Source organism: Dermacentor albipictus, chromosome 4, assembly GCF_038994185.2.
Source record: "Dermacentor albipictus isolate Rhodes 1998 colony chromosome 4, USDA_Dalb.pri_finalv2, whole genome shotgun sequence".
NCBI lineage: Eukaryota > Metazoa > Arthropoda > Arachnida > Ixodida > Ixodidae > Dermacentor > Dermacentor albipictus.
This window is the reverse complement of record NC_091824.1, coordinates 50,584,279-50,606,040: the sequence shown is the minus strand read 5'-3', so window position 1 is coordinate 50,606,040 and position 21,762 is coordinate 50,584,279. Positions and strand designations below refer to the sequence as shown.

Genomic DNA, 21,762 nt, shown 5'->3' with positions numbered 1-21,762 from the left:
ACCGTCGAGATTGCCAGTATAACATCTTTTCTAAGCTTCTCCATGAAGGACTGTGTCTTCAGTCACAACTTTCTGTCATAGGTTAATTACAAGCTCTGTCTTTGACCAATAACAAAAACAGAACAAGGAAATTGGGACATCTGCAGAGTCGCCAGGTTCACCTTGAGGTAGAAAATATATATTTGAACTTCGATCCATATATTTTAAGACAATACGAAACATGTTGCAGAATTATCAAACATTCGTCGATTTCTGCTTCAATGTACTGATACTGTTTTGCGTGCCTCATTTACATAGCGTGGTACGTAAAATGTGCGCATAAATACAGCGCTCCCGCTTGTCTAAAATTGTTCACGTCAGCTGTTATCCCCTTCTAAGGGCTTTCCTCGTTGGGTCACATGTTCGTTCAGTATTAATGATTAAGTTTATAAAGCATAACCCGCACGCGGGAGGGCAAACGACGAAAAGCTGTCCTGATTAAATAATGTGGGGCTTAGATAGAAAGCCCTTCGCGCCGTTTGGATCGATGATTTCGCTTCACATCGAGTCGAGCGCGGCGAGGAACACGAACGATCAAACTATGGAGAGATGAATATGGTTTTTTTTTGCGTTTTTTTTTGTCCCTTGCAAGGAGAGCTCAAGTGTCCCTCTCGCCTCGTCTTTCTACACGTCCGCGACGAAAAGACCGCCAAAACAGCATTTTTTCGGAAGTGAGCCCTATTTAGCGTTTTTCGCCGCGAGCTCGAATCAAGGCTCTCTATACTCCGTTTCATACACCAGGTGTGCAACGCTGTGGAAGCTACGCGAGAAGCACGGTCGCCAAAATTGAACACCCCGCGCGTTCCCTCCATGCTTCGCTGCGCGCCAGCGGCATTTTCTCGCGCGAGCATGCACGTGAGGCTGCCGCGACGGCCTGCGAATGAAGAAAATAAAACAAGGAAAAGCAAATTGGTCTAGAACAAAGTGTTAGTGCAGTCTGAGTACATGGTTTGTTTGTTTCTAAGGGTAAATTGTTTTTTTTTATTTAGAATTGAGTTGATATTAAAAACATTTTCACAAAAGGTAATCCCGAAAAACCGGACTATTTCTCATTGCGAACGCAGCCACTGCAAAAAGCATCTCTAGCCATCACAGCGTTGCAACTGATGTATGAAACGGAGTATTGTGTTGGTTCTACTTTAGTGGGACACTCTTCTTCTCAAGAACTTCATCTCAATGTAAACGCTTTGTTGTTACGCTCGCACAATATCTCAACAAAAGGTAGTAAATGCTGTCAAAGAGGGCGCGATATTGTGCTCAAATGTAGTATGCGAGATGTCTCTTGCCTGCGTTACTGCACAAAAAGGTTCTTTTCTTGCAGTTGTTGTTTACAGATGTACTTGAATATTTTTCACTATGAATGGATGTGCACTTCTATTTTATGGGGTTTTACGTGCCACAACTACGATCTGCATATGAGGCACGCCGTAGTTGGGGACTCCAGAATAATTTTCACCACCTGGGGTTCTTTAACTAGCACTTAATTCTAAGTACACGTGTGTTTTTGCATTTCGCACTCATAGAAAGGTGACCGCCGTCGTCGGGGTTTGATCCCGCGCTCTCGGGCTTAGGACTCATACTACATGGTGCCGAAAATGCACATGTTGCTCGTCTACACGTATTTTAATTACCACATCTCTGATAAATAAAGACAAAATTATAAATGACGCATAAGATAACGTTTGCGGTATTGCTAATAATTGGCCGGCACGCGCCGTAGCACTTTCGGCAAAGAATGGTTTCCTGTTATTTTGTCATTTGTATGCAAGGCCGCTGGGAATGCTTTGCTGTCTTGCTTGGGCTAGTTATCGCGATGCTGTAAATTTTTTGAGTAGCCGTACTGTCAGCACCGGCTCCATAGGCTGGCACTGGCTTTTTAGTTAAAGCTAAACATTCAGCGACCTATCAAGAAAGTACTGATTCTATTTCTGCTTTCACACCGTATGTTGCAAAATGAGAAAAATTCTATCGCTTCAAAACATTTAAATATTCCCCGTACATTAAATAACCAGCTCTATAAATCAACAAAAAATATTAGGGCAGGAAGGAAGCATCAAAATCAACTTATTCCTCGAAAACGTGTTCGTTTTAGGCATTGAGGATGACGAGAAAAATGGAAGGTCGCATGAACGGTAGGAATCAAAATTATGTGAGGTACTTGAATACAGAATCTGCGGTTGGCTTAATTTAGTTCAATATCGACGCTCTTGTGAACATTTTTGTTAGCACTGATTGCGTGTGTACGCAGCCACTCGTCGACGTCCCGACTCCGGCAGGTTGTTTCTGCCGACGCTCTCTCTCTACGCCTTGTCGTTGTTCAATAAAGGATAGACAGTGTTTAAATAGGCCACCTAAGAGCCGCCTATTTGAGTCATCAAAGGTATCTCCAGCCATTAATGTATGCCCCACTAGAGAATCTACAGTTATGCATCGTGTCACTGACTTCCCATGACATGACCTGTAGCAAGGTATATTGGGCAGTCGTCTCTACAATTTCGGTGGACGCTTTTGTGCTTATGCACTAATCAAGTTGCCTCCCCCCCCCGCCCACCTTCAAGAAAAAGCAGGAAAACAAAATAGGCATTAGTATACTGCTTTGCAGGATTTTCTGATGGACAGTGGCATGATCAATTTTGATTGACCGACTGTCTTCGCGATTTCAATTCCGCGAAGTTTCAGTGTATCATTTTAGAGCGCAGCCCTAAGGCGCCCGTTCCTGCGTTTCGCGTCGCCGTGTTCCCTCGGCGTCCTCTGTTCGGCGTAACCGAGCGAAGGAGCACAGCGTAGGATGAAAGAACGAATGCGGAGCGCAGCGAGGGAGAGAGAGAGAGAAGAAGATTCTTGAAGATGGGAAGGAAAGGTTGGGGTAAAGTGCAGCGCAGTAACTGTCTCTCAGCAGAGGACACCTCAACCGCGCTGCACAGGGGGGCAGGGAATGAAAGTAGGGGGAGAGAAAGAGCGCAGCGAGGGATGAAATACGGCGATAGCGAAGAGAGCACAAGGCGGGAAGCGGAGGAGGAGAGTGCAGTAGAAACATGAAGCACGAAGAGGAGGATCAGTGTACGTTCCCAAATCGTGAAAAGAAAAGCGTAGTGTCGTGCAATACGGGCTTCGCGGCGGCGATAGCTACAAGATGGCGCTAAAGTAGCGCTCTGTCGTCTGCTCACTGATATCACACGTGTGCGCGCAGACCGATACCATATATGGAAACAAAGCGCTGCATGAGCGGAGGTCTATCTGCGGTGGCTGCTATGGATCACGCACACACGTCACCCACGCGCTGCGTACCGCAATTTCCTTATTAGCGAGGATGTCGTGCCACACTTCGCTCCGTTTGCAATCTGCTGCACGAGACAGATTGTCCACGGCTTCCAATACATCGCGAAATGAAAGCACCTACAGAGCTGCGCTCAAATTTCGCATTAGAGAGTATCATAATCGTCGGTGAGTTTTTATTTTTAATGTGATCTTTAATATTCTGAAATTCTGGTTCTACCCCGGGAAACATTGCGCGACGCTCCTAGCAGTATTCCTTGGCGCTGGACTGACATTTCACTTCTGTATAATTGATCCATTTACATAGTAATTACATAATTATTTCAAGTGTATTTCATGTTCTTGTACAGTACCATTTATTGGTTTTTCTCTTGTGCAGATGTACTTCCTGCGCAAAATCAACGTGAAAAATTTGTAGTTGGTGCTTTAGGTGGACAGGTCGTTGACGCAATAACGTTTTCTTGGGCGAGCTGGTGCTTGCTGAACTACGTGATACTGAAGCGCAAGAAGACTGGAAAGGAAAGGTTGACAGGACTGGAAGAACAGAGCTTGTTGGGCGTTGCGGGGTCAACTTACCCTATCTTTCCACAAATTTTTTCCTGTTTGCGTTGTTTTGTTTTTGCGAAACCTTTACGCTTTTTCACTCTCTTCTGTGTTGTTTTCAGTGATTCGCGCTCTTGTTTCTACGGCGCTTCCTTACTTGGTTATAAATTTGGTTCGACCGCGTTTCTTTTTTATTTTCGTCGCGCGTTTCTTTTTTTCGCGGTCTCTCGTTGCTGAGGTTTCGGAATAGCCGTCCTTCACAGCGTCCAAACTCATCGTATATGGCAGCTAATAAACAACGGTGAATGGGAAGAAGAAGACCTCGCCCACGATAGACGTGACACGTACGACCTGATGCGAAGCGCTTCGGTCGATATTCCGAGCTGCACTTGGGCTCTCCGCCTGGAGTTTTTTTTTTTTATATTTCGTCCTTCCGTTTACGTTGGCCTCCACATCCGGAGAGGAGCCGCTCGAGGCCGAAACTCTGTCCTTCCACGGAACGAACTCTCAATTTTGCATGACGCAAAGAAAAAAAGAAAACAAAATAAATGCACAAGAGGGAAATCGGGTCGCAGGAGGCGACCGCCGTACAAGTCAAACGTGCCCGCCATCAGGAAGGAGGCCGGAAGCCAGGAACCTTTCTGCGTTGCTTCTTCTTTTCATACACGCGGTTTGCTTCGCTCTTGCCTACGGGCCGGTATTTGTTCTAGCCCGTGGCGTTTTACGTGACTGGCGCTGTCGGACCTAAGTGATTATTCCCGCTGCGCCGCAGTGGGTCGTGTGCACGTGTCCGCTTCAGGGCGTGCCCCAATTCTTGTTGTGGCAGTAGTATCTCATTTGTTGTTTATAAGGCAGCAAATAGTTGTAACTCTTGTTTGTCGAATTAAGCGATCTTTCTTTTTAAACAAACAATAAATAAAGCACGGCGAAAACCCAACAGGTAAAACCCAGCGGGCTTGAATCGGGCATCATGACCGGTGTCAAACTGTAGGGCGAGTCCATTCAACATAATATTTTAACGCATAGCATCAGGTTCTGCAAGATGGTTTGTTTTCTGGCGCGATTTATGAATTCGCATTTGTTATTGGTGACAATTAACTAGTATTATTTTTTTAAGGACTGTCTATTGCACTGGGGACAACAATGAATATTGAAATATTCTTCTCCAGAGAGAGAAAGAGAGAAATATAACAGAGGAAAGGCAGGGAGGTTTACTACCCTGCACTTGGGAGAAAGGATACAGGGACAAATAGAGAGAGAAAGAGAGAGAGAGAGATTGTTAGGTAAAGAAATGCGCTGTGCTCAGACCAGGAAATATGCCTGACACTAATTGGCGCGCAGGAAAAGCAGAACGTAAATGAACAATGTAAAATTGTGCTGAGTAGTGGCGTTCAGTACTAACGACCACAAAGACACTGAATGCTTCAATGTGGGAAAAAGGAAACGCCATTGCAAACAGGCATAGCACAACTCGTTTAGAGCACACGCACGCGCTTGTAATAGTGTCAAGCTATGCTCGGTCACGGAGCTTTAATATATACCGAACATAAAAGCGGAGCCTCTTTACTAGTACTATGTGGCTGAGGAGTGCGTGCCGAGGCAGTTTGTGACATTTCACAGCGTTTTTTGAATGCTCTTCCCTTTTTTAATTCCCAATTATCTCTGTCTGTCGATTCCGTTTTTTCTTAAGGAAGTTTTCGCCCGTCGACTCCCTCACAAATATTGCGGAATACATTGGACGCGCGCTGAATACTCCTCATGCGCGATGCATTAAAGTTCCCCTGTTTCAAATTCAGCACACTTCAACAACAGTAATAAGCAGTTTTTAATCTTTCTTGATTTTTTTTTTCTCCTGACGTTGCGTGTTTATGAGAGATGTCTCAGAGACGTCGCAGGTTGTAGCATAATTTCGAAGACCTGGGACTTATTGACAAGTCGACTAAGTATATGCCACTTATTTTTTTTTTCTTTACATAACACTCTTGGTTTTACATTCCGCACCCATTGAAGTATGCAGGTAAGGCCACGACTTCATGCTCAGTAGCACACTGCTGTATTGAGCCATGTTTTACCTCGAGGTCCCTGTAGTTGCAAAACGTTTTACAGCGACAGAAGAACGCTTGTGTGCGTCCACCCGCTCCACCCGGGTCCTCTCACAAGAACCTTACCAAGAAGGGCAAAGTTATGCCTTTACCTCCAGATCTCTATTTGCTTGAGTGCAAATGACACTGCTGCCTGTGAAGAGATCCTGAGGCTTCAAGTCACGAAAAAAGGAACGCTAAAAGGTAACGTGATTGATAAACTATACGCCGGTGACTACACGCCCGCACAAAGGTCGCGCTAGCTGTTGCGCAAACATTCGAATAAGCAGACTCTCAAAGCTGTCCAGCGGAAAGATCTTTCGAAACCATGAAGTATAGGGAAACTACAGCTGGGCGTCTGCGTACTGAGAGCGCCTGAGGGCTGCAGATATTGCCGCTGCGGTGGTGGAGGCAGCGGACACTGAAATATTAGTTAAAGAACGACCGCGGGCTATTTTCCTAATTCCGGACGAGAGTGGCAGCCGGCGACACAGTACCGATGGTGTACTGCGGAACACAATCACCGTGCAGCAGCGCCTGGGCATGAGCATGCCCCAGGCGTCCGCCATTGCTAGATGCGGCGCATAGAAGCAAAGGACACGAAGAGCGCGAACGGATTGTGACACTCGCTTCTCGTCATTTGCGTTTGCAAGGACAGACCACAATGGTAAGGACTCGAGTAGAGTGTTCATCCTACGGTCAAGTCACGGCGAAGTGGTTCTCTCCCACTGCACCTCCTCCTCCTCCTCCTCCCCCCCCTCCCCCCGCGGCATTCGCGCGCCGTCGCGTTCGAGAGATGCGCGACGCTTCGCAACATAGGAGCGCGCGAAGCTAACGGGTGGAAGCGATGGCTGACCTGCGGAGCGCTGACGGTCCCTGTGCGCGCAGCAAGCTCAACAAACGAGCCCGGCAGAGCGGATATTGAATGGCCTCCGGTGTGTCGAGGAACGCGACCGTGTCGTGTCGAGCTGTTTGTCTTTGTCGTCGCTATTGTGTATTTTGTTTTCTTGCCGGAAGAGCGTCAAATATTGGGTCACGCGAGACCGAGAGAAAAAGAAAGGAAATTTATGGTGGCTCGGCTCTTGTGCGCGCGCCGTAGGGTAACCCCGGCATGTCGCCGGTCGCAATCGCTCGTATAAAAGTATAAAAGAACGTGTTTCACACGAAAATAGAAAAAAAAAACGTCTCGAAGCTTACATGGCCGCGCAATTGCAGTGATTACATGCACTCTACAGAACAAACAAAAACAGACAAGCGTACCTTTCATTTAATAATTTTTCAGTCCAATGTAGCAGCGGCCCTGGGGCTCGTGATGTCTATTTTTGTCGAGTGCATGTAAACGGTAAAGAAATTTGAGCAACCTACATAACGTACTTACCACTAGCACGAACAGAGAACAAAGCCGGACCACTACTAGCATAAGTTGGATTGAAGTGGTTCATGTATCCGTAACGGCGTTCTTTCCTCTTTCCTGCCGTAAACTTACAATATGGCGTAATGACACGCGCGTATTTATGGGAACGCCGGATGAGCCGTTGTTTCGGGCATGAAAGAAAGCGCATGTGCTTGATGACTCAGCCTGGGACATTGGAGTAATATCTCATCGTCTACTAAAAGCACGCAATACGTTAGCGCGTGTTATAACATGCCGTAGCATTTACAACTTGTGATTTGATAAAGCCGACTATGTAATTTTCACCGATAGAATAATTATGTAGTCGACTAGCCTTCTCTTTGTCTGAGCACTAAAAACAAACTTGCTTGTACGACACCGTAAAAAGGAATATCCGTCGTCATTAAAAGGGGAATAAGCCTCTGTATATGCATTTCAATAAGAACATAGTTACGAAAACCAAATGCTTATTGGAGGAATTTTGATACAATTTCCATGAGGTTAGTATTACATTATTATATTTTTCTTTAAATCAAGCACTACAAATGTAGAGATTAAGATTAACTGGCTGGTTATATCAGCTAATGTTCGCTGGCTATGTTTATCTGTGATAATGGAATTTCGGATTCTAACGACTGTTTTAGAAAAGTTCCACAGCAGCGCAGAAGTGGTCTTGTTTTGTTTTTTTTTATTTATGCGCTCTGTTCAACCAGAAAAAGGAGTAAGTGCGCTTCTTACTGCGAGCTCTGTGTTTGAGAAACCGCGCTAGTCATTCGGCTATTGACAGGCACAGTACCACAGCGTGCTTATCAAGGCACGGTGACTAAAGTAATAAAGTGATCAGCTTGGCTAAATTCGCGGTGGCGTTCATTCAACATTTTCTTTTATTTTTGTTTGTGTTTTACGTGACGCAGAAGATGTTGACAGCAAGTAAACGGCATAAGAAAAGAACGACATAACGCGCGTAACAGCACAAAGGAGTCTCTACTGGCTCCCGATCCACTGTTTCCATCTATTGAATCTTTTATCAACAAATTCGCCATTGCCACTTCCATCTTTCTACATTGTCTGTGTGTCGTTCCCCGGAACCGCTTCTCCAGTCGCCAGATAGTCACATCACTCGGGACGCGATTTCTGTTTTCTCTTATCAGAGTTCGTCTATTTCTACTGCGCACCAAAAGCACATAGTGCGCGTTGCCTAAATGCCGCCACCCCGGGTAGACCGACGTTGCTCGCTATCGATGCATTTTGCTTTGAACATCGGGGCCAACCTGCCTTGTACAGCAGTTTAAGTTTCTCAGAACTAGCAATTGTGACGAACCACTTAATCTAGGAAAACGGAGCCCGCGCTCAAGTACACTTCAGGAATTGTTTCTTTGCAGCGCTTCAAGTTCAGCGGACCAATGACGCAACTGTGGCCTCAAACTTTACACGACGACCTACACTGTTTAATCAAAGCAAAACTTACCGCAGTTCCGCTAGAAGATTATAGATGTTCTAGTGAACGTTCTGCTTAAATAAAAAGAAAGCTTCGCAAATGTGACGTGCCTCTGATAGGCAAGCAGAATATATTTTTGCAGTCAGTACCCATGAACAGGTAGTGGTTCAGTGCCTCTAGCTTGATTGTGGCTTCGACAATACAAATCGTGATGTGCAGAATTCTTACAGCTGTTCGCATGCTGGCGTAATTTTTTAATGACAAATCATGCGTAGCAACGCAAACATGTATTCTTCTGAGCCAATCTGTTGTGCGTATCAGCTGCATTTTTAAATGCCCGTGTCCTAATAATGCACTGAGTTGAAGTGTATTGCGTGGCTCAACTAATTTACATCTACTACAATCACTAGGCGGCGTAATTTGTTTACAATTTTTTCGACAATGTGGGATACGTTTAAGGGGTCACGGTTGAGCTTGCGCGGAGTCTTGACTACCGTAACGCATCTCACAAGCGCGCCGTGTTTGCTATGCCTAACCATGCGCAGGTTTCTGCCGTGCGGTGACCATACGACGCCTCATCGTACCGCGCTGGGTGCGCAACGGGACCGACACGCCTGCCGTGCTAGACTGTGAATACGTCTACAACGAGAACGACCTGAAGCTGGTGGTGAAGTGGTTCTTCAACGACGGACCCGAGCCGGTGTACCAGTGGATACCCGAGATGCGTGTCCGCGAGGCGTTCGGCGTTCTACAGGGACGCCTGGACGACACGTTTTCCGTCAGCTCGCGCGACGTGTACTCACAGTACCGTGCCATCCGCATCCTGAGGCCCACCTGGGAGCTGAGCGGCAAGTACACCTGCGTGGTGACTTCGCTCGCGGGCCAGGACGCCAGGCACCAGGACATGACCGTCTTCGGTGAGCACTCTCTCTCTATCTCTATCTCTCTTTCTCTCTCTATCTCTCTCTCGCTCTCGTGTCTGTAACGCAGCTGAAGACGCATCTTCTGAATCGATATTGAGAGCAGCCTGAATGCTCGCCATCGTTCATCCGATACCTTCAAAAACCTAGCCAGCAAAAGCGGACAGCTAAGCAAGTGAAAGCGTAATGATTGGATGCATACTTTTTTGGGGATTTCCAATCGTGAACATGCACACCTTAATAAATCTCACATATTGATCATATTTTTGGGGTCGCTACAATATAAAGGGAACTCGTACCTAATTAAATATAGATTCGGCAGACATTATATCGTTTGTATCTGAGCAGCTTATATTTTTTATAAAATTTGGTACCCGCTGCCTTATATCAATAACATCGATTATTTATGGAAAAAAAGAAAGCTCTGTGGTGATGTAGAACGAATGTTCAGGCAGCAGCGGGGATTACAACCAGAGGTTTGAACTCGCAAAGCATCGGTCGCAACCACTACAGCATGAGCGTGCCATTTTAGTGGAGAAATGGTTAAGTCTTGCTTGCTCCGCTAGATTTTGAACAGCTGGTGCTGTTTTATACTGTGCGGGAGTGATTAAGCAAGACACTATATTGTGAGTACGTTGGAGGAAGAAGTTGCCATTGAACACTTCTTACCTAATTATGAGACCAAGTTGACAAGTACATTCATGAGGAAGCCATCCAGTGCATGGTCGAAAAAAAAAAGGAACGCAAAAGTTACACGTTTGGCATGAGCAAGCGAAAACGCTTGGTACTGACAACCTGGTAATCAGAGTTGGGATAATTCAAATGGCGGAGACACGAGTTCGAGACTTGAATACTGTGAAGCCGTTATTTCTGTTCAGCGCTGTCTTCAGCACGATTGGCACGGCCTCGCTCTTGGCTCTTCTTATTTACTCCCCTAACACTGAGTTTAATATGCTAGCATAGGGAACTGCTTTACGAAGCTAAACATTGAGCCAACATCGCCGCGAGAAAGTACGTTGCCATCTTTCGCATCGATTTTCGTTATGGTCAAACAAGCACACCAGCATCGGGGAAAAAAAAAGACTGGCATAGTTTAACACCGTGCAGATTTTGAGGGCTGACTGGCATACGAAAGGGAGATTTGAAGATAGTGATATACCTTCGATCGCTGGAACGCTGTTGTACTTTGATGCCTTAGACGCAGTGAACCGCAGAGAAGTGGCGCTGGACTGAAAAAAACAAAAGACGTTTCGTCTGGTCATGTCAGCAGGTTCCAAGGACGTCGGTCGCCATGTCTCTAGCCTGCAACATATGAAGACTTCGTGTCTGTATACCTTGAAAATGGGGATGCTGTAGCGCACAAGTGATGATAATGGTGATGCTGCGAACAAAGTGGTGCTGCTGCAGTAAATTAGTAACTTGAGAATTCTCCCATGCCGCTGAGCAAGGAAAGACCCAGGAACTCTCGGCACCTTCTTATAGGCAGCTTGTACCGTCCGAAGAGTGCCTACGACGTTTTGGTTTCTCACCCTAATGTCGCAAACAGTTGCTGCTAGGGAGGGGAACAAAACAAGACCAATACAAGCGATGGCAACTCAAGCGACTGTGGTAATCTGAGCGTTACGCACCACGCTCTGCACCGAACTCAAACTCATTAGTCTTCGCGCTTCGGTTCACAGTCACGAACATACGCAAATTATTCGCACAGTATGCGCATTTCGACGTTTCCACATCACGGATACACTTCCCTCATGATTAGCGACAGAAAATTTCACGGCAAATATTTCCCACGATGGTCTCGTTTTGCTTCCACCAGTCACCATAGTTGTGTTCTGGGGCTACGCTAAACTCTGGACAGCTTTAGAGCAAGGTTGGCCTATTCCTGCATAACCGCGCGCAGTATCGCAATTTCACTGCTGCCTTTACCGCTCACTTCTCATTATTTACCAATGCCAATGTAAGACTCTGTTCTTCTGCGGAACGTGATAAAGGGAAGCAATGATTGGCATGATGCTGTCATGCCCATCAGGCCTTTTATTTTGTTTTTTTGGTTGCGACGCTCAGAGAAGAGCAGTTAGAGAGTTACGCCCACTTGCATGACTATCCCGGTGGTCAACTATCCCTACGCACGCAGCAGCTCTCTGGCCGTATCAAAATTGCGTGCTTCGCTGTAATTTAGTGAGATCGGTACGAAGAGGAGCAGGTACGTCGCGCTTGTTGAACGTGTCTCATTGCCGAAACTACGCCTGCGTTTCTTTTCTCCTGCTCATAGAAGCCACAATGTTGCTTTATTTAGGTACGACACTTATTTCAGAGGCTTTGAAAGATTCGTTCGGCCTCAGTGCAAAAAGGCAACGTCACGCAACACCCCTGCTGCTCACATGAAAAAATGCGAGCGTGAAAAACAGTGCGTTCAGCTTCACGTTTTTTTTTTTTTCACGGTTAGATCGATTATGCTGATCATAACACATTCGCGAATTAAAGATAGGTTAAGAAATGACGCTTGTATAAGTTCTACTTTTGTATAATTTGTGCAAAAAGAAACGGAAAACCGATGATCCTGTGTCCCTTCGAGACAACATTAAGTACATATCTTTTTTTTTTGAGTTACGGCTGTTTTGAGTTCCCGCTTTCTCGCTGTTCCTCACCATAAACTTTTGCATTCCCCCTCCTCCTCCTCTTCTCATGTCATACGCATTACTACATAAAGGCGCATCAAGTGTATATATATATATATATATATATATATATATATATATATATATATATATATATGGGCAAACACTGTTAACCCCATTAAGATACCAAGCAGGGTCTTACGTTACCGATATATATTTGCTGAGTATTGCAGGAGGGTTCTATTGAAAAATTCATGCTTTCTACTACATTCGCCATAATTTAATACCTTTTCGCGTTGCTTCACTGATGCAATCTCTGAAAGCTAGGCTTTCTAGAATATTGGGACCTAATTGTGACGCTATGGGCACGCAGGTGTCTGCCATAGTACGGTTTCGGAAATGCAATTAGAGAACCAAATCACGTTTCAAACGTTCAGTGCTTTTTTCTTTCACCTTGACTTAAAGCGAAATTACTTTTCTCAATAGCCACTCATGAGCATCGTTTTATTCCACCTCCCTTTTGAAATTTAACATATAGAACGAGTCCCACTGCAGCTAATCTCCACATAGAAAGCTCCTTCGTTGTAGCTTTATAATATAGCTAGGCACGTTTTAGACAGTTTGAAAGAGAAACTGCCACCCTCTTCAAGCAGTTATTGTTTTGTTTTTATTTTGTATGGTAGAATACACCTGCCACAGTGAAGGTGAACATGAAATTAAAATTGCTGATGTGCAGATTCCTCATCTTATGTAGGACGTGCGAACAACCGCCCAGTATATCCTTGAGATGCAAATTTTTGTCAGTTGAATGAAAAATAGTTGGTGTGTTGCCACAATTTTTGAATGCTACGGGCATGATCGCTGACAGTCATTGTGAGATTGGTTTTGCCGGAATATTTTGGTTGGACTTTTGTGTTTATCATATAAATAACGACGTGATAACGCGTCCGCCAAAAAGAAGTATATATCTGCGAAATATTCAGCAAAACACTATATCTAGCAAGTGCTATTGTGGGCCATCTCGCCCTTCAATTTTTTAGCTGGCGCTTCAGTAAATGCATTCGCGTGAGGAATGCTGAAATCAGGTTATTGCGGTTCTATCTAAAACTAACTCAGGTGGAGTTGTTTTGTGATCAAAAACGTGGCGTGAATAGACAAGTGGGGCGTTATACTTAGAAAGAATACAGCCACCCGCTCTAACGAGGGTCTGAAGCGCGCACGCCTTCTGTCCTTACCGCTTCGAATTCCAGTCGAGGCCTCTTTTCAACAGTGGTACGGTATTTACATTGCACAAAAAGAAAGCTAAAATGCAAGTAGCTTTGCTAATGTGAACGTTGAGCACAAATGAGAGAGTTCCTGCTTCTCCCCAGACGTCTTAGCATTTGCGGTTTACCGAGTTATCGAGAGTTGTACGGCAGCAACGAGGCTAGTAGCGACATCTTGTGACCCTTTGTCTAACCACAATGCCTGGGACACGATTTCCTGTTTCATAGGCTTAATTTCGAAAAAGCTATCAAAATTGATAACGTGATGAATACTCTGCCGCTGCCGAAAATTTATATCAGCAGCTAAATAAAATGCTACTGTATGCTGCAACAATAGCTCTGTGTTTGTCGCGCTGAAGTCTGCGCCACCAGGTGTCTCCATCAACCCGACCACTTACCTGAATAAATCAAGCAGGCTAGGTGACGTTTTCGCACTGGCCCCCTTTAACGGCTACGCCAATAGATCGCCATCATCATCGCGTTTTCGCTACCGGCAATCTGGCGATTCCCAAACAGTGAGGATGTTTGCGACAAACTAAAACTCTTTATCATGGAAACCAGTTCTTGACGCTTAGGTTCCATCGCCCCAGTGCACATCTCGTATTCAACTTTAGTGCTAGATTATTCCAAACCTCTATAGAAGTTGTACTCGTACAGGGGGTCGCAGCAAACTTTAGCCAGGGTTTAAAAATATGCAAATGGCCACGTAGTGGTACAGAACCAAGGTAATGTTTGCTGTCGCTTGGAGATAATCAATTTTTTTATTCCGCCTAATTAGATAGGTAATTTTAGATATTTATTACTCAGCTTCCTTAAAAATTCTTATTAAATGAAAAGTGTCAACGAGAAAATACGTAGAGCTACATGAAAAAACTCCCTATACAGCTTTCTGTTGCTCAATACGTGGTGCATAAAAGGGTTTCCGAGCGTGAAAGAAGCTCGCGAATACGCGCAAACTGCCTCGATCTGCCAGCTGAGCTCAAATTTTCCATGTATTCGCGGGCTTTTTTTTTTGTCAGGCTCGGAAAAACGCTTTTATCATGCACAAATTGAGCAACAGAAAGCAGTATCTGGATTTTTTCATGTCGCTCTACAATTTCATCATTGACTGTTTTGATCTACTTACAATATTTGAGAAGTTGAGTAATGAAATAGGAGTAATTATCTAATTAGGCGTAATGAAAAAAATATTTGAGTATGTCCAAGCGACGGCAAACAACATTACCTTGGTTCGGCCCAGCTACGTGGCATTCGTACATTTTTTAACTTTGGCTAAATTTAACAGAGACACCCTGTACAAGCACAAACTGCGTGCTCTAGAGTTCGACCCCAACTGCTCTTGTTCAGCTTGTAGAGCATCGCCTATGGGATGAGGAAAAGGCAATATTAACCAAACCGAAAGCCTCTCTAAATTCTGTAATTCTGATTACCAATTTTCTTGACGGAAGTGAGAAAATTAGAACCCGATGATATATAGTCAAGCAGACAGTAATATTAACGCATTATTTATAGAGATTCAGTAACTTATCGTCATTTTAACTCTGCAAACAAGTGCGATTCCTTCCAATTAGCGCCCCAGTGTATTACCGCACAGTAGGCTTTGAGGACGCGCATATTTTTTGCTGACAGATCGATCTTTTATGTTTATTCATAATAGCGACGAATCACAATTTTCAACAGACTCCACATAAATATTTCGTAGGGAATGTCAAAGTAACAGTAGCTATAATGCATTTCTCAGCGCAACTCTATTTCTTGGAAATGCAGGTGCCCTTGACAAGCTAAGATAAGAGCGATACTTAAAGAATTCATGGGAGCAAGATATTTATCGGAATAATAAACACAAGTATACTATTCTTTCGCAGAACTGAGTAGATATGTTTAGACTACTTATGTTGCTTTTTTTCGGCATAAGAATGTGCAGCAGGCAAACAGCGAAACCTCGATGAAATTGGGTTTTACAAATGCAGCATCATTATACAGATTGCGTTGACTCATCACTAACAGTAATAAAGCTTACTCTCAAGGTTATTCCTAGTGAATCTTATGGCAAGTTTTGTTTGCGGTCTGTGAGACTGCCAAGTACCTTCACGCACTTACATTGCTAACATATCACGTATCTGATGCCCGTAATTTCATTCCTTAGCGATCAAGCTAATTTGTCAAAATATTCATGTCAATTTTTTTATTGGGGCCCACCCTTACATGCGGCCTGCAGATTCAGAAGAACTCACCTTTTTACTTCAATTCAATTAGATTTGACGATGATTGTAAAGCAGCCTGCGTGGAAAAAGTATTTTTCATAGCTCATTTGTCTTTTACCTTCACCTTCTGTGCCCAACTTTGCAGTGCCTGCCAAGTCATTCACCTTCAACTACAGCAGCTCGACGGCAGCCTTGGAAGAACAGTACCGATCACGCTCTGCGGAAAGTGCCGTGAGACTGCTGTGCATGGCTCGGGGCACGTACCCAAGGCCAGAACTCAAGCTTTTCCTGATCAAGGGAGGAGCCAGGAGGGCAGCAGGTGACGCGGGTCTCCGAACTTACGCTACGGCTACAATAGAGGACGGGCTCTTCAACGTAGCTCTTCACGCCGACATGAATGAAGGCCAGCTATCCACGTTGGCCGATCTCTTCGAGTGCGTGTTGGAAATCCCGTACAGCAGTTATGTGACGACGCGAAGGATGAGCCTCGCGCATGGTGAGCTGGCGCTCGAAGTTTTTCTTGATCCATTGATTGGTTAGGTTTAACGCCTCAAAGTTGCATGGTGATTATGAGAGATGCTGTAATAGCGAAATAGCATTCTCCGCACTCAATAACAGCCAGCCGGATCGCAAGCTCACGTGACTCCGCACTGTGCATTGCATTCACACTGTCATTACCTTAAATGTGAGAAAGTTGCCGGATCCGCAGTGTTTAGATGACCAGGAGTTACTTTAAAATAACAATCTGCCAGCTCAAGTCCATCATGTCCATCAAATCCATCATCATCCGCCGAGGTGCCATCGACCCTAAATGTTAGGTTGCGCACAAGCACGTTTATTGAGTTATCGTGTTCACTTCCAACTACGGAGCATCAGTTCCATGAAACAAATGTTTCGAAACAAGTGAATTCACGTTGCGGGCGTGTGTTTCCGTTTAGAAAATCATGTTGGATGCTTTTGGCACCCAACATACCACACATGTCTACTCTCATTTTCGGCAAATCTTTATGTTGTCTAATTTCACGTAGGTTCCGTGTTGTTCCGTGTGGTATATTTTATTTTGCAAGCTGAAATTACACGCAACATGCAGAGACCTTACTCCACTGTACGTTTTGTTTCTTACAGAACTGACCTGGGGTGCTTATGGTAAGTTACTACTTCTTAGTAATGGTAAAGCTGTGCATTCTCGCCGTACTGAGGCTGCCTAGGCAAAGCTGGTCATAAAATGTGTTTTTGATCATCATTGTCAACGCTCAGACGTGTATGCTATTCATTCACAGTCTTAATATTCAGATCCCTATTTTAATTTGCTCGTTGCTATACTTGGTCTTCCAGAGCCGTTCCCAGCATGGCAATGCCTCAGCAACGTGAACCGAAAACCTGGTACTATATGTGCCCAAAATCAAGAGTGGCATTTGAAAAGATATTGAATATGTTTATGAACACAATGCAACCTAGGCTGATGAAAGCCGTGGTTAATTATTCTCTCAGATTCTACCCTTCCCTACTTCTCCTACTGCTGTGTTTTCTTTTGCTTTGCGGAGCTCTGGGTCCATGCTGTTCTTAAGATATAAATTAAAGGTGCGTTCCGCACAAAATCTCAGTATTATTACACCTGGCGAATGGCGATGACGCCCAACTATGCGAACAGGGGTAATTGAAAACACCAAAAATCAAATGCGCCATGGTTGACTGGCTTTTGTCAGATGTTCGGCAGAGGCACCTGGAATTGAAAGCGTCTCGCAAACTCGTGTCTTGCCGGCCGAAGTGTGCAGCACGTGTACATACAACGACGGGTTTTGTTTTTCACGGGTGGTCGCCGAACCTATCCGTCTTTGGTGTCCTTGCTGCAGAATTTCTAACAAGAAAGGGTGCTCTACTTAGTTGCAGCGAAAATCTGCCCGATGCATGTACGTCACGCATCATCACCAACGCACTGAAACATCTATATACATCCACTGAAGACTACTTATTCATGCTTATAGCATCGACGTTACCTTTCGTGCAACCCACACAGACAGAGAAGACCTTTGAGTGGCTTTTTAGCCAATAATTTGGAATACATTAAGACGAAAGCCTAAGTGGCCCGTTGCAATGACTCATACCCCAAGAAAGCTGCGTCTAGTCCAGTCACGCAAAAAACCAGTGATGTGAAAAATATCATCATCAAGAATGGCTCATAGCCACGTAAGCAAGCAAAGATGCAATGGCTCAACATGAATGAAGAAGCGAAAGAAATAGTAACAGAAAGAAATAAAGAAAGACGGAAAGAAAGAGAGAACGAAAGACAGAAATAAAGAGGTAGTGCATTACGTGCTCGCATGTGTAGTTGAGGAGGTCGACCTACAGTTTACTTCACACTGCGGCTCGTTATGTCTTCTAAGAAGACTGAACCCTGAGATATTATAACTTAGTAGATTACCACGTGTGCAGCCGGCTTTCGCCTAGACGTGTTACAGAAGGGTACCATGCTGCCAAGCTCTTTTTTTCTCATGTCATGTTCTACCGGCTATACATTGGCGGCCAGCTATGAGTTTATACAGCCGTGGCAATGAAAGCTAATGCTGTCATCCAGAAAAGGCGCCAGCGCAGAAACTCCGAAGCGGCCGCGTGAACAATATATCGATCAGAACGCGAATGCGGTGTCAGCGAGGAATGTTCTCCAAAAACAGCCACTAATAAGACGCACTTTGGCCACATGCGAACTTACCCTTACGTCGGATCTGTCTATGATGCCATGCAGCTTCGCAGTGTTGCGTACGCAGTGCAGCAGCTACGGCCCGCGTGGTTGCTATCGCTGTCATTGTTTCACCCTTGGAGTCAAGCTGCAATTAATAAAGGACATTTATGGACTTGTATTTGTGAATGTGCAACAAAGCTGCTACTGCTTCTTAGAATACACATTTCCCTTGCTTCTTATCACCAATTGCTCTGAAACAGGAATCAAACAGTTCTTTTTTAGATAGTCTGGGTGCTCCTATTTCCAAGCAGAGAAACGCCACTTTTTTTTCTATAGTCTCCTTTTTTGGTGTTGGAAGAGAAAGCATCTACAGGGCAGTAAACTGCCAGAACGTAAGGACTATCACGTATCGTAATGAAACAGTTTCTGGCGCACTGTACTTTTGATTGTTAAGTAATAAATGTGTTGCTGTCTTTGCAGGCTCTTCTGCCGCCTCCTCCGTGCCGATCCTGTCATTTTATTCCATTGCACTGAGCTTAAGCATCTATATTGTTACTACGTTACAGAGCAATGGTAAGTCATGTCATACCCAAATGAATGGCACTTAAAGCTACTTCAGCCACGATCATTTTCGTTCTAAAGACATGAAGGTTAATTTCGGACGCTCAGGTTAGCTGCAATTTGTACACATCATAATATAGCTCCCCTTCAGGCTACATTGTGGCACTGCTCTTGCTATACATACAAGTTAGCGTCCATTTCTCGTAGTATGAATACAGACACGTCTAGTTATTAATCCTTTTCTGCGGGATTGCATTTCAGCCACGAACAACTTGAAGTTATCGTTCAGCGCAACACGCTCCCCGCACTACTACAACTCACTCGAATCTTATCGATAGTTCTATTCGTTGTCTCTTGTCACGGAACCTCGTGTAATCTGATTGTATACACGATGCGAATGGCGTAGAACATTCTGGAAGATACGCGGGCACCAGCGATTACTCCGGAACCTTCGATCGATGACTGATGCATAAAAGCTGATGCGCTTGACCAGGAGATCAAATTTTCTCGATCGCCGATTGTGTTCGCCATTTTCGTTGTGCTTTGAGTGTAGCCTGTTTTTGTGGGCACAGGTTGACCCACTAAAACTTACTTTTATTATTCACAGTTTTGCTACTGTGTGTTCTTTGCCGTCACTACTACGTGACAACGTGATTGAAGTATCCGGATTTAATCTGTACTATCGGTGATATTTCCATGTAAAATACAAGTGATATTTATGTATATAGCCTGTTTTTCGGCATTCCTTAGGTTAACGCCAAAGAAGAAAATATTAACCTGGCGTATTCGACTTCAGCGAGGGGCACTATCTAAAGCCCGCCTCGACGTGAGATTGTTTTAGAAGGCCTGATTGGAAAAAAAAATTGTTCGGGCAAATTACTGCACGTGTCAGGACATCTGGGAGGGTCATTGATACTTTAAAAAGGAAACGGGGCTGTATCTATGCCATTAATCTTACTTTTGGCAAACACACGGATAACACTGTGTTTTTCCTATGCTGCCGAATGAAGGTGATGCTTTCGCTCTCACGCATTCTTTTCCCACCACTTGTAGATAAAAAAAATGCAAACACACTTAAAATAAAGGGAAGTTTTCCTGGCAAGTACAGTAGAAAAGCACATCTTAGACTTTAAAGGATACCAAGGGGTGGTTTATTTCTCTAATAAAGCGCAGCTACACCAATGAGGGGCATAATTTGGCACTGTACACTTCTTTCAACCTAACAATCAATCTTACGCCGTAATTTCTGCTCATAACAAAAGTGTCAGAGGCAAACAAAAGCGCTTTTTTATAGATTCTAATGAGGCAACCTAGACCCTACGAATCCTTTAGCTGCGCAATGTTACCGTATTCACGGTAATATATGTGCCAATGTGGCCTGAAGAGCAAAATGACACGCCAATCGTGGGGCTTTACGCTGCGAATCTGCAGAGATAAATTCATTGTCTATGGTATATTGATTGATTCTCATTTCGTGCGTTTGTGCAGGTGGCTATGATGGAAGGCGCCACATATTCAAAAGCTTCCCGAAGAAACAAGAGGACACGTAGCGCTGCTACGAAAGGACGGTCCGTGGTTTTGTGGCTGTTTTAGCGAAGTTAACTGCGCGACTCGTGAACGTGGTGCCTGTTTCATCAGAACCAAATCGTTCCCAGAGTGGTGTGACAATGCGTGGAGGCGTCTAACTGTGTAAACAACGCACATGAACGCCGTTGTACGCCTGGGATGCAGCAACGACAGCGTGTCGGCGCTTTCAGTGGATGAAGGAGCACCTCACCCAACAAACTTTCAGCATCGTCCAAGGCCATTTGCGCACTTATGGTGGAACGTGTACGGCACAGATGGAGCCATGTGCCAGAAGTTGGTTTTACGTTCTTGTGCGGAAGGGTATTGTTGGCTTTTAAAATGTAGCAGTTGATTCGCTGCGTTTCTTACATTCGCGCATTTGCTCTAACCTTTACACGTGGCCTCGATTTGGTTTCGAGGCTCACAGAACGCGCAGTGGGGCATTCCCAGGAGTTCTCACAGAATTATGTCAGGTTGATCAAGAGCAACCTTTATTGGACAATTTGGGCTCTGCGCCTTGCAAATAAAGGAATGCTGCTGTACAGAGCAATTTCATTGGCAGATTGTTAGTGAAGTAAGTTTTTGCTTTGCTTTAACCTAGTGAAGTGTATGAGTAATGGCGTTTAAGTCCATGCAACGGTACACGCCGTTGAGAGAATTATTCCTGCACTGACAGTTGACGGTGTAGTGAAGTTTCCAAAAGGTGAGTTTTGTTTTCGTTGCGCTAAGGTTTAACGAATACGTGCATACAAAAACCGCTTGAAAATGAGTAGACTTCTTCAAATTCAAGCATCAAACTTAAAGCTTCTGATGCAGTAAAAGAATGAGAAAATAGAGTTACACGTGATTTGTTTCCCATCTTCTTTTGTTCTTTTACGTTCGGCCTCTGAATCGAAGTGACGTCATTTGTATAAAACAAACATATTACGGCAAAAGATAGCAGTGCAGTTGAGCGATCACTCGCGCTCCGAACTTCTTTAGAACAACAAGAAGATCACAGAATGGAAACCACCATCTTCTCAAGAAGTTCTTTGTCGCACGCGCAACAATAGCGTTGTCCGACGCAGCATGGCTGTTTTGGTCCCTGAAACGGATGCATAAACTCCTCCGCCCTCGCCGTCTGTGCAACACACAAAGCGCCAAATAAGTTACAATGACGCACCGATTATCACATATAT

The 21,762-nt window shown here is 44.6% G+C and overlaps 1 protein-coding gene across 1 annotated transcript in view; it reads left to right on the top strand.

Moving 5' to 3' along the window:
* Window positions 1-21,132, top strand: part of LOC135913400 (uncharacterized) — a 42,283-nt gene extending 21,151 nt beyond the window's left edge. Inside the window, exons 2-6 of the mRNA XM_065445986.1 lie at window positions 9,316-9,687; window positions 15,923-16,273; window positions 16,903-16,923; window positions 18,938-19,030; window positions 20,507-21,132. Of these exons, the coding sequence (XP_065302058.1) occupies window positions 9,316-9,687; window positions 15,923-16,273; window positions 16,903-16,923; window positions 18,938-19,030; window positions 20,507-20,568 (899 nt within the window). The 3' untranslated portion in view covers window positions 20,569-21,132. The remainder of the gene's footprint in view (window positions 1-9,315; window positions 9,688-15,922; window positions 16,274-16,902; window positions 16,924-18,937; window positions 19,031-20,506) is intronic.
* Window positions 21,133-21,762: the final 630 nt, after the last annotated feature.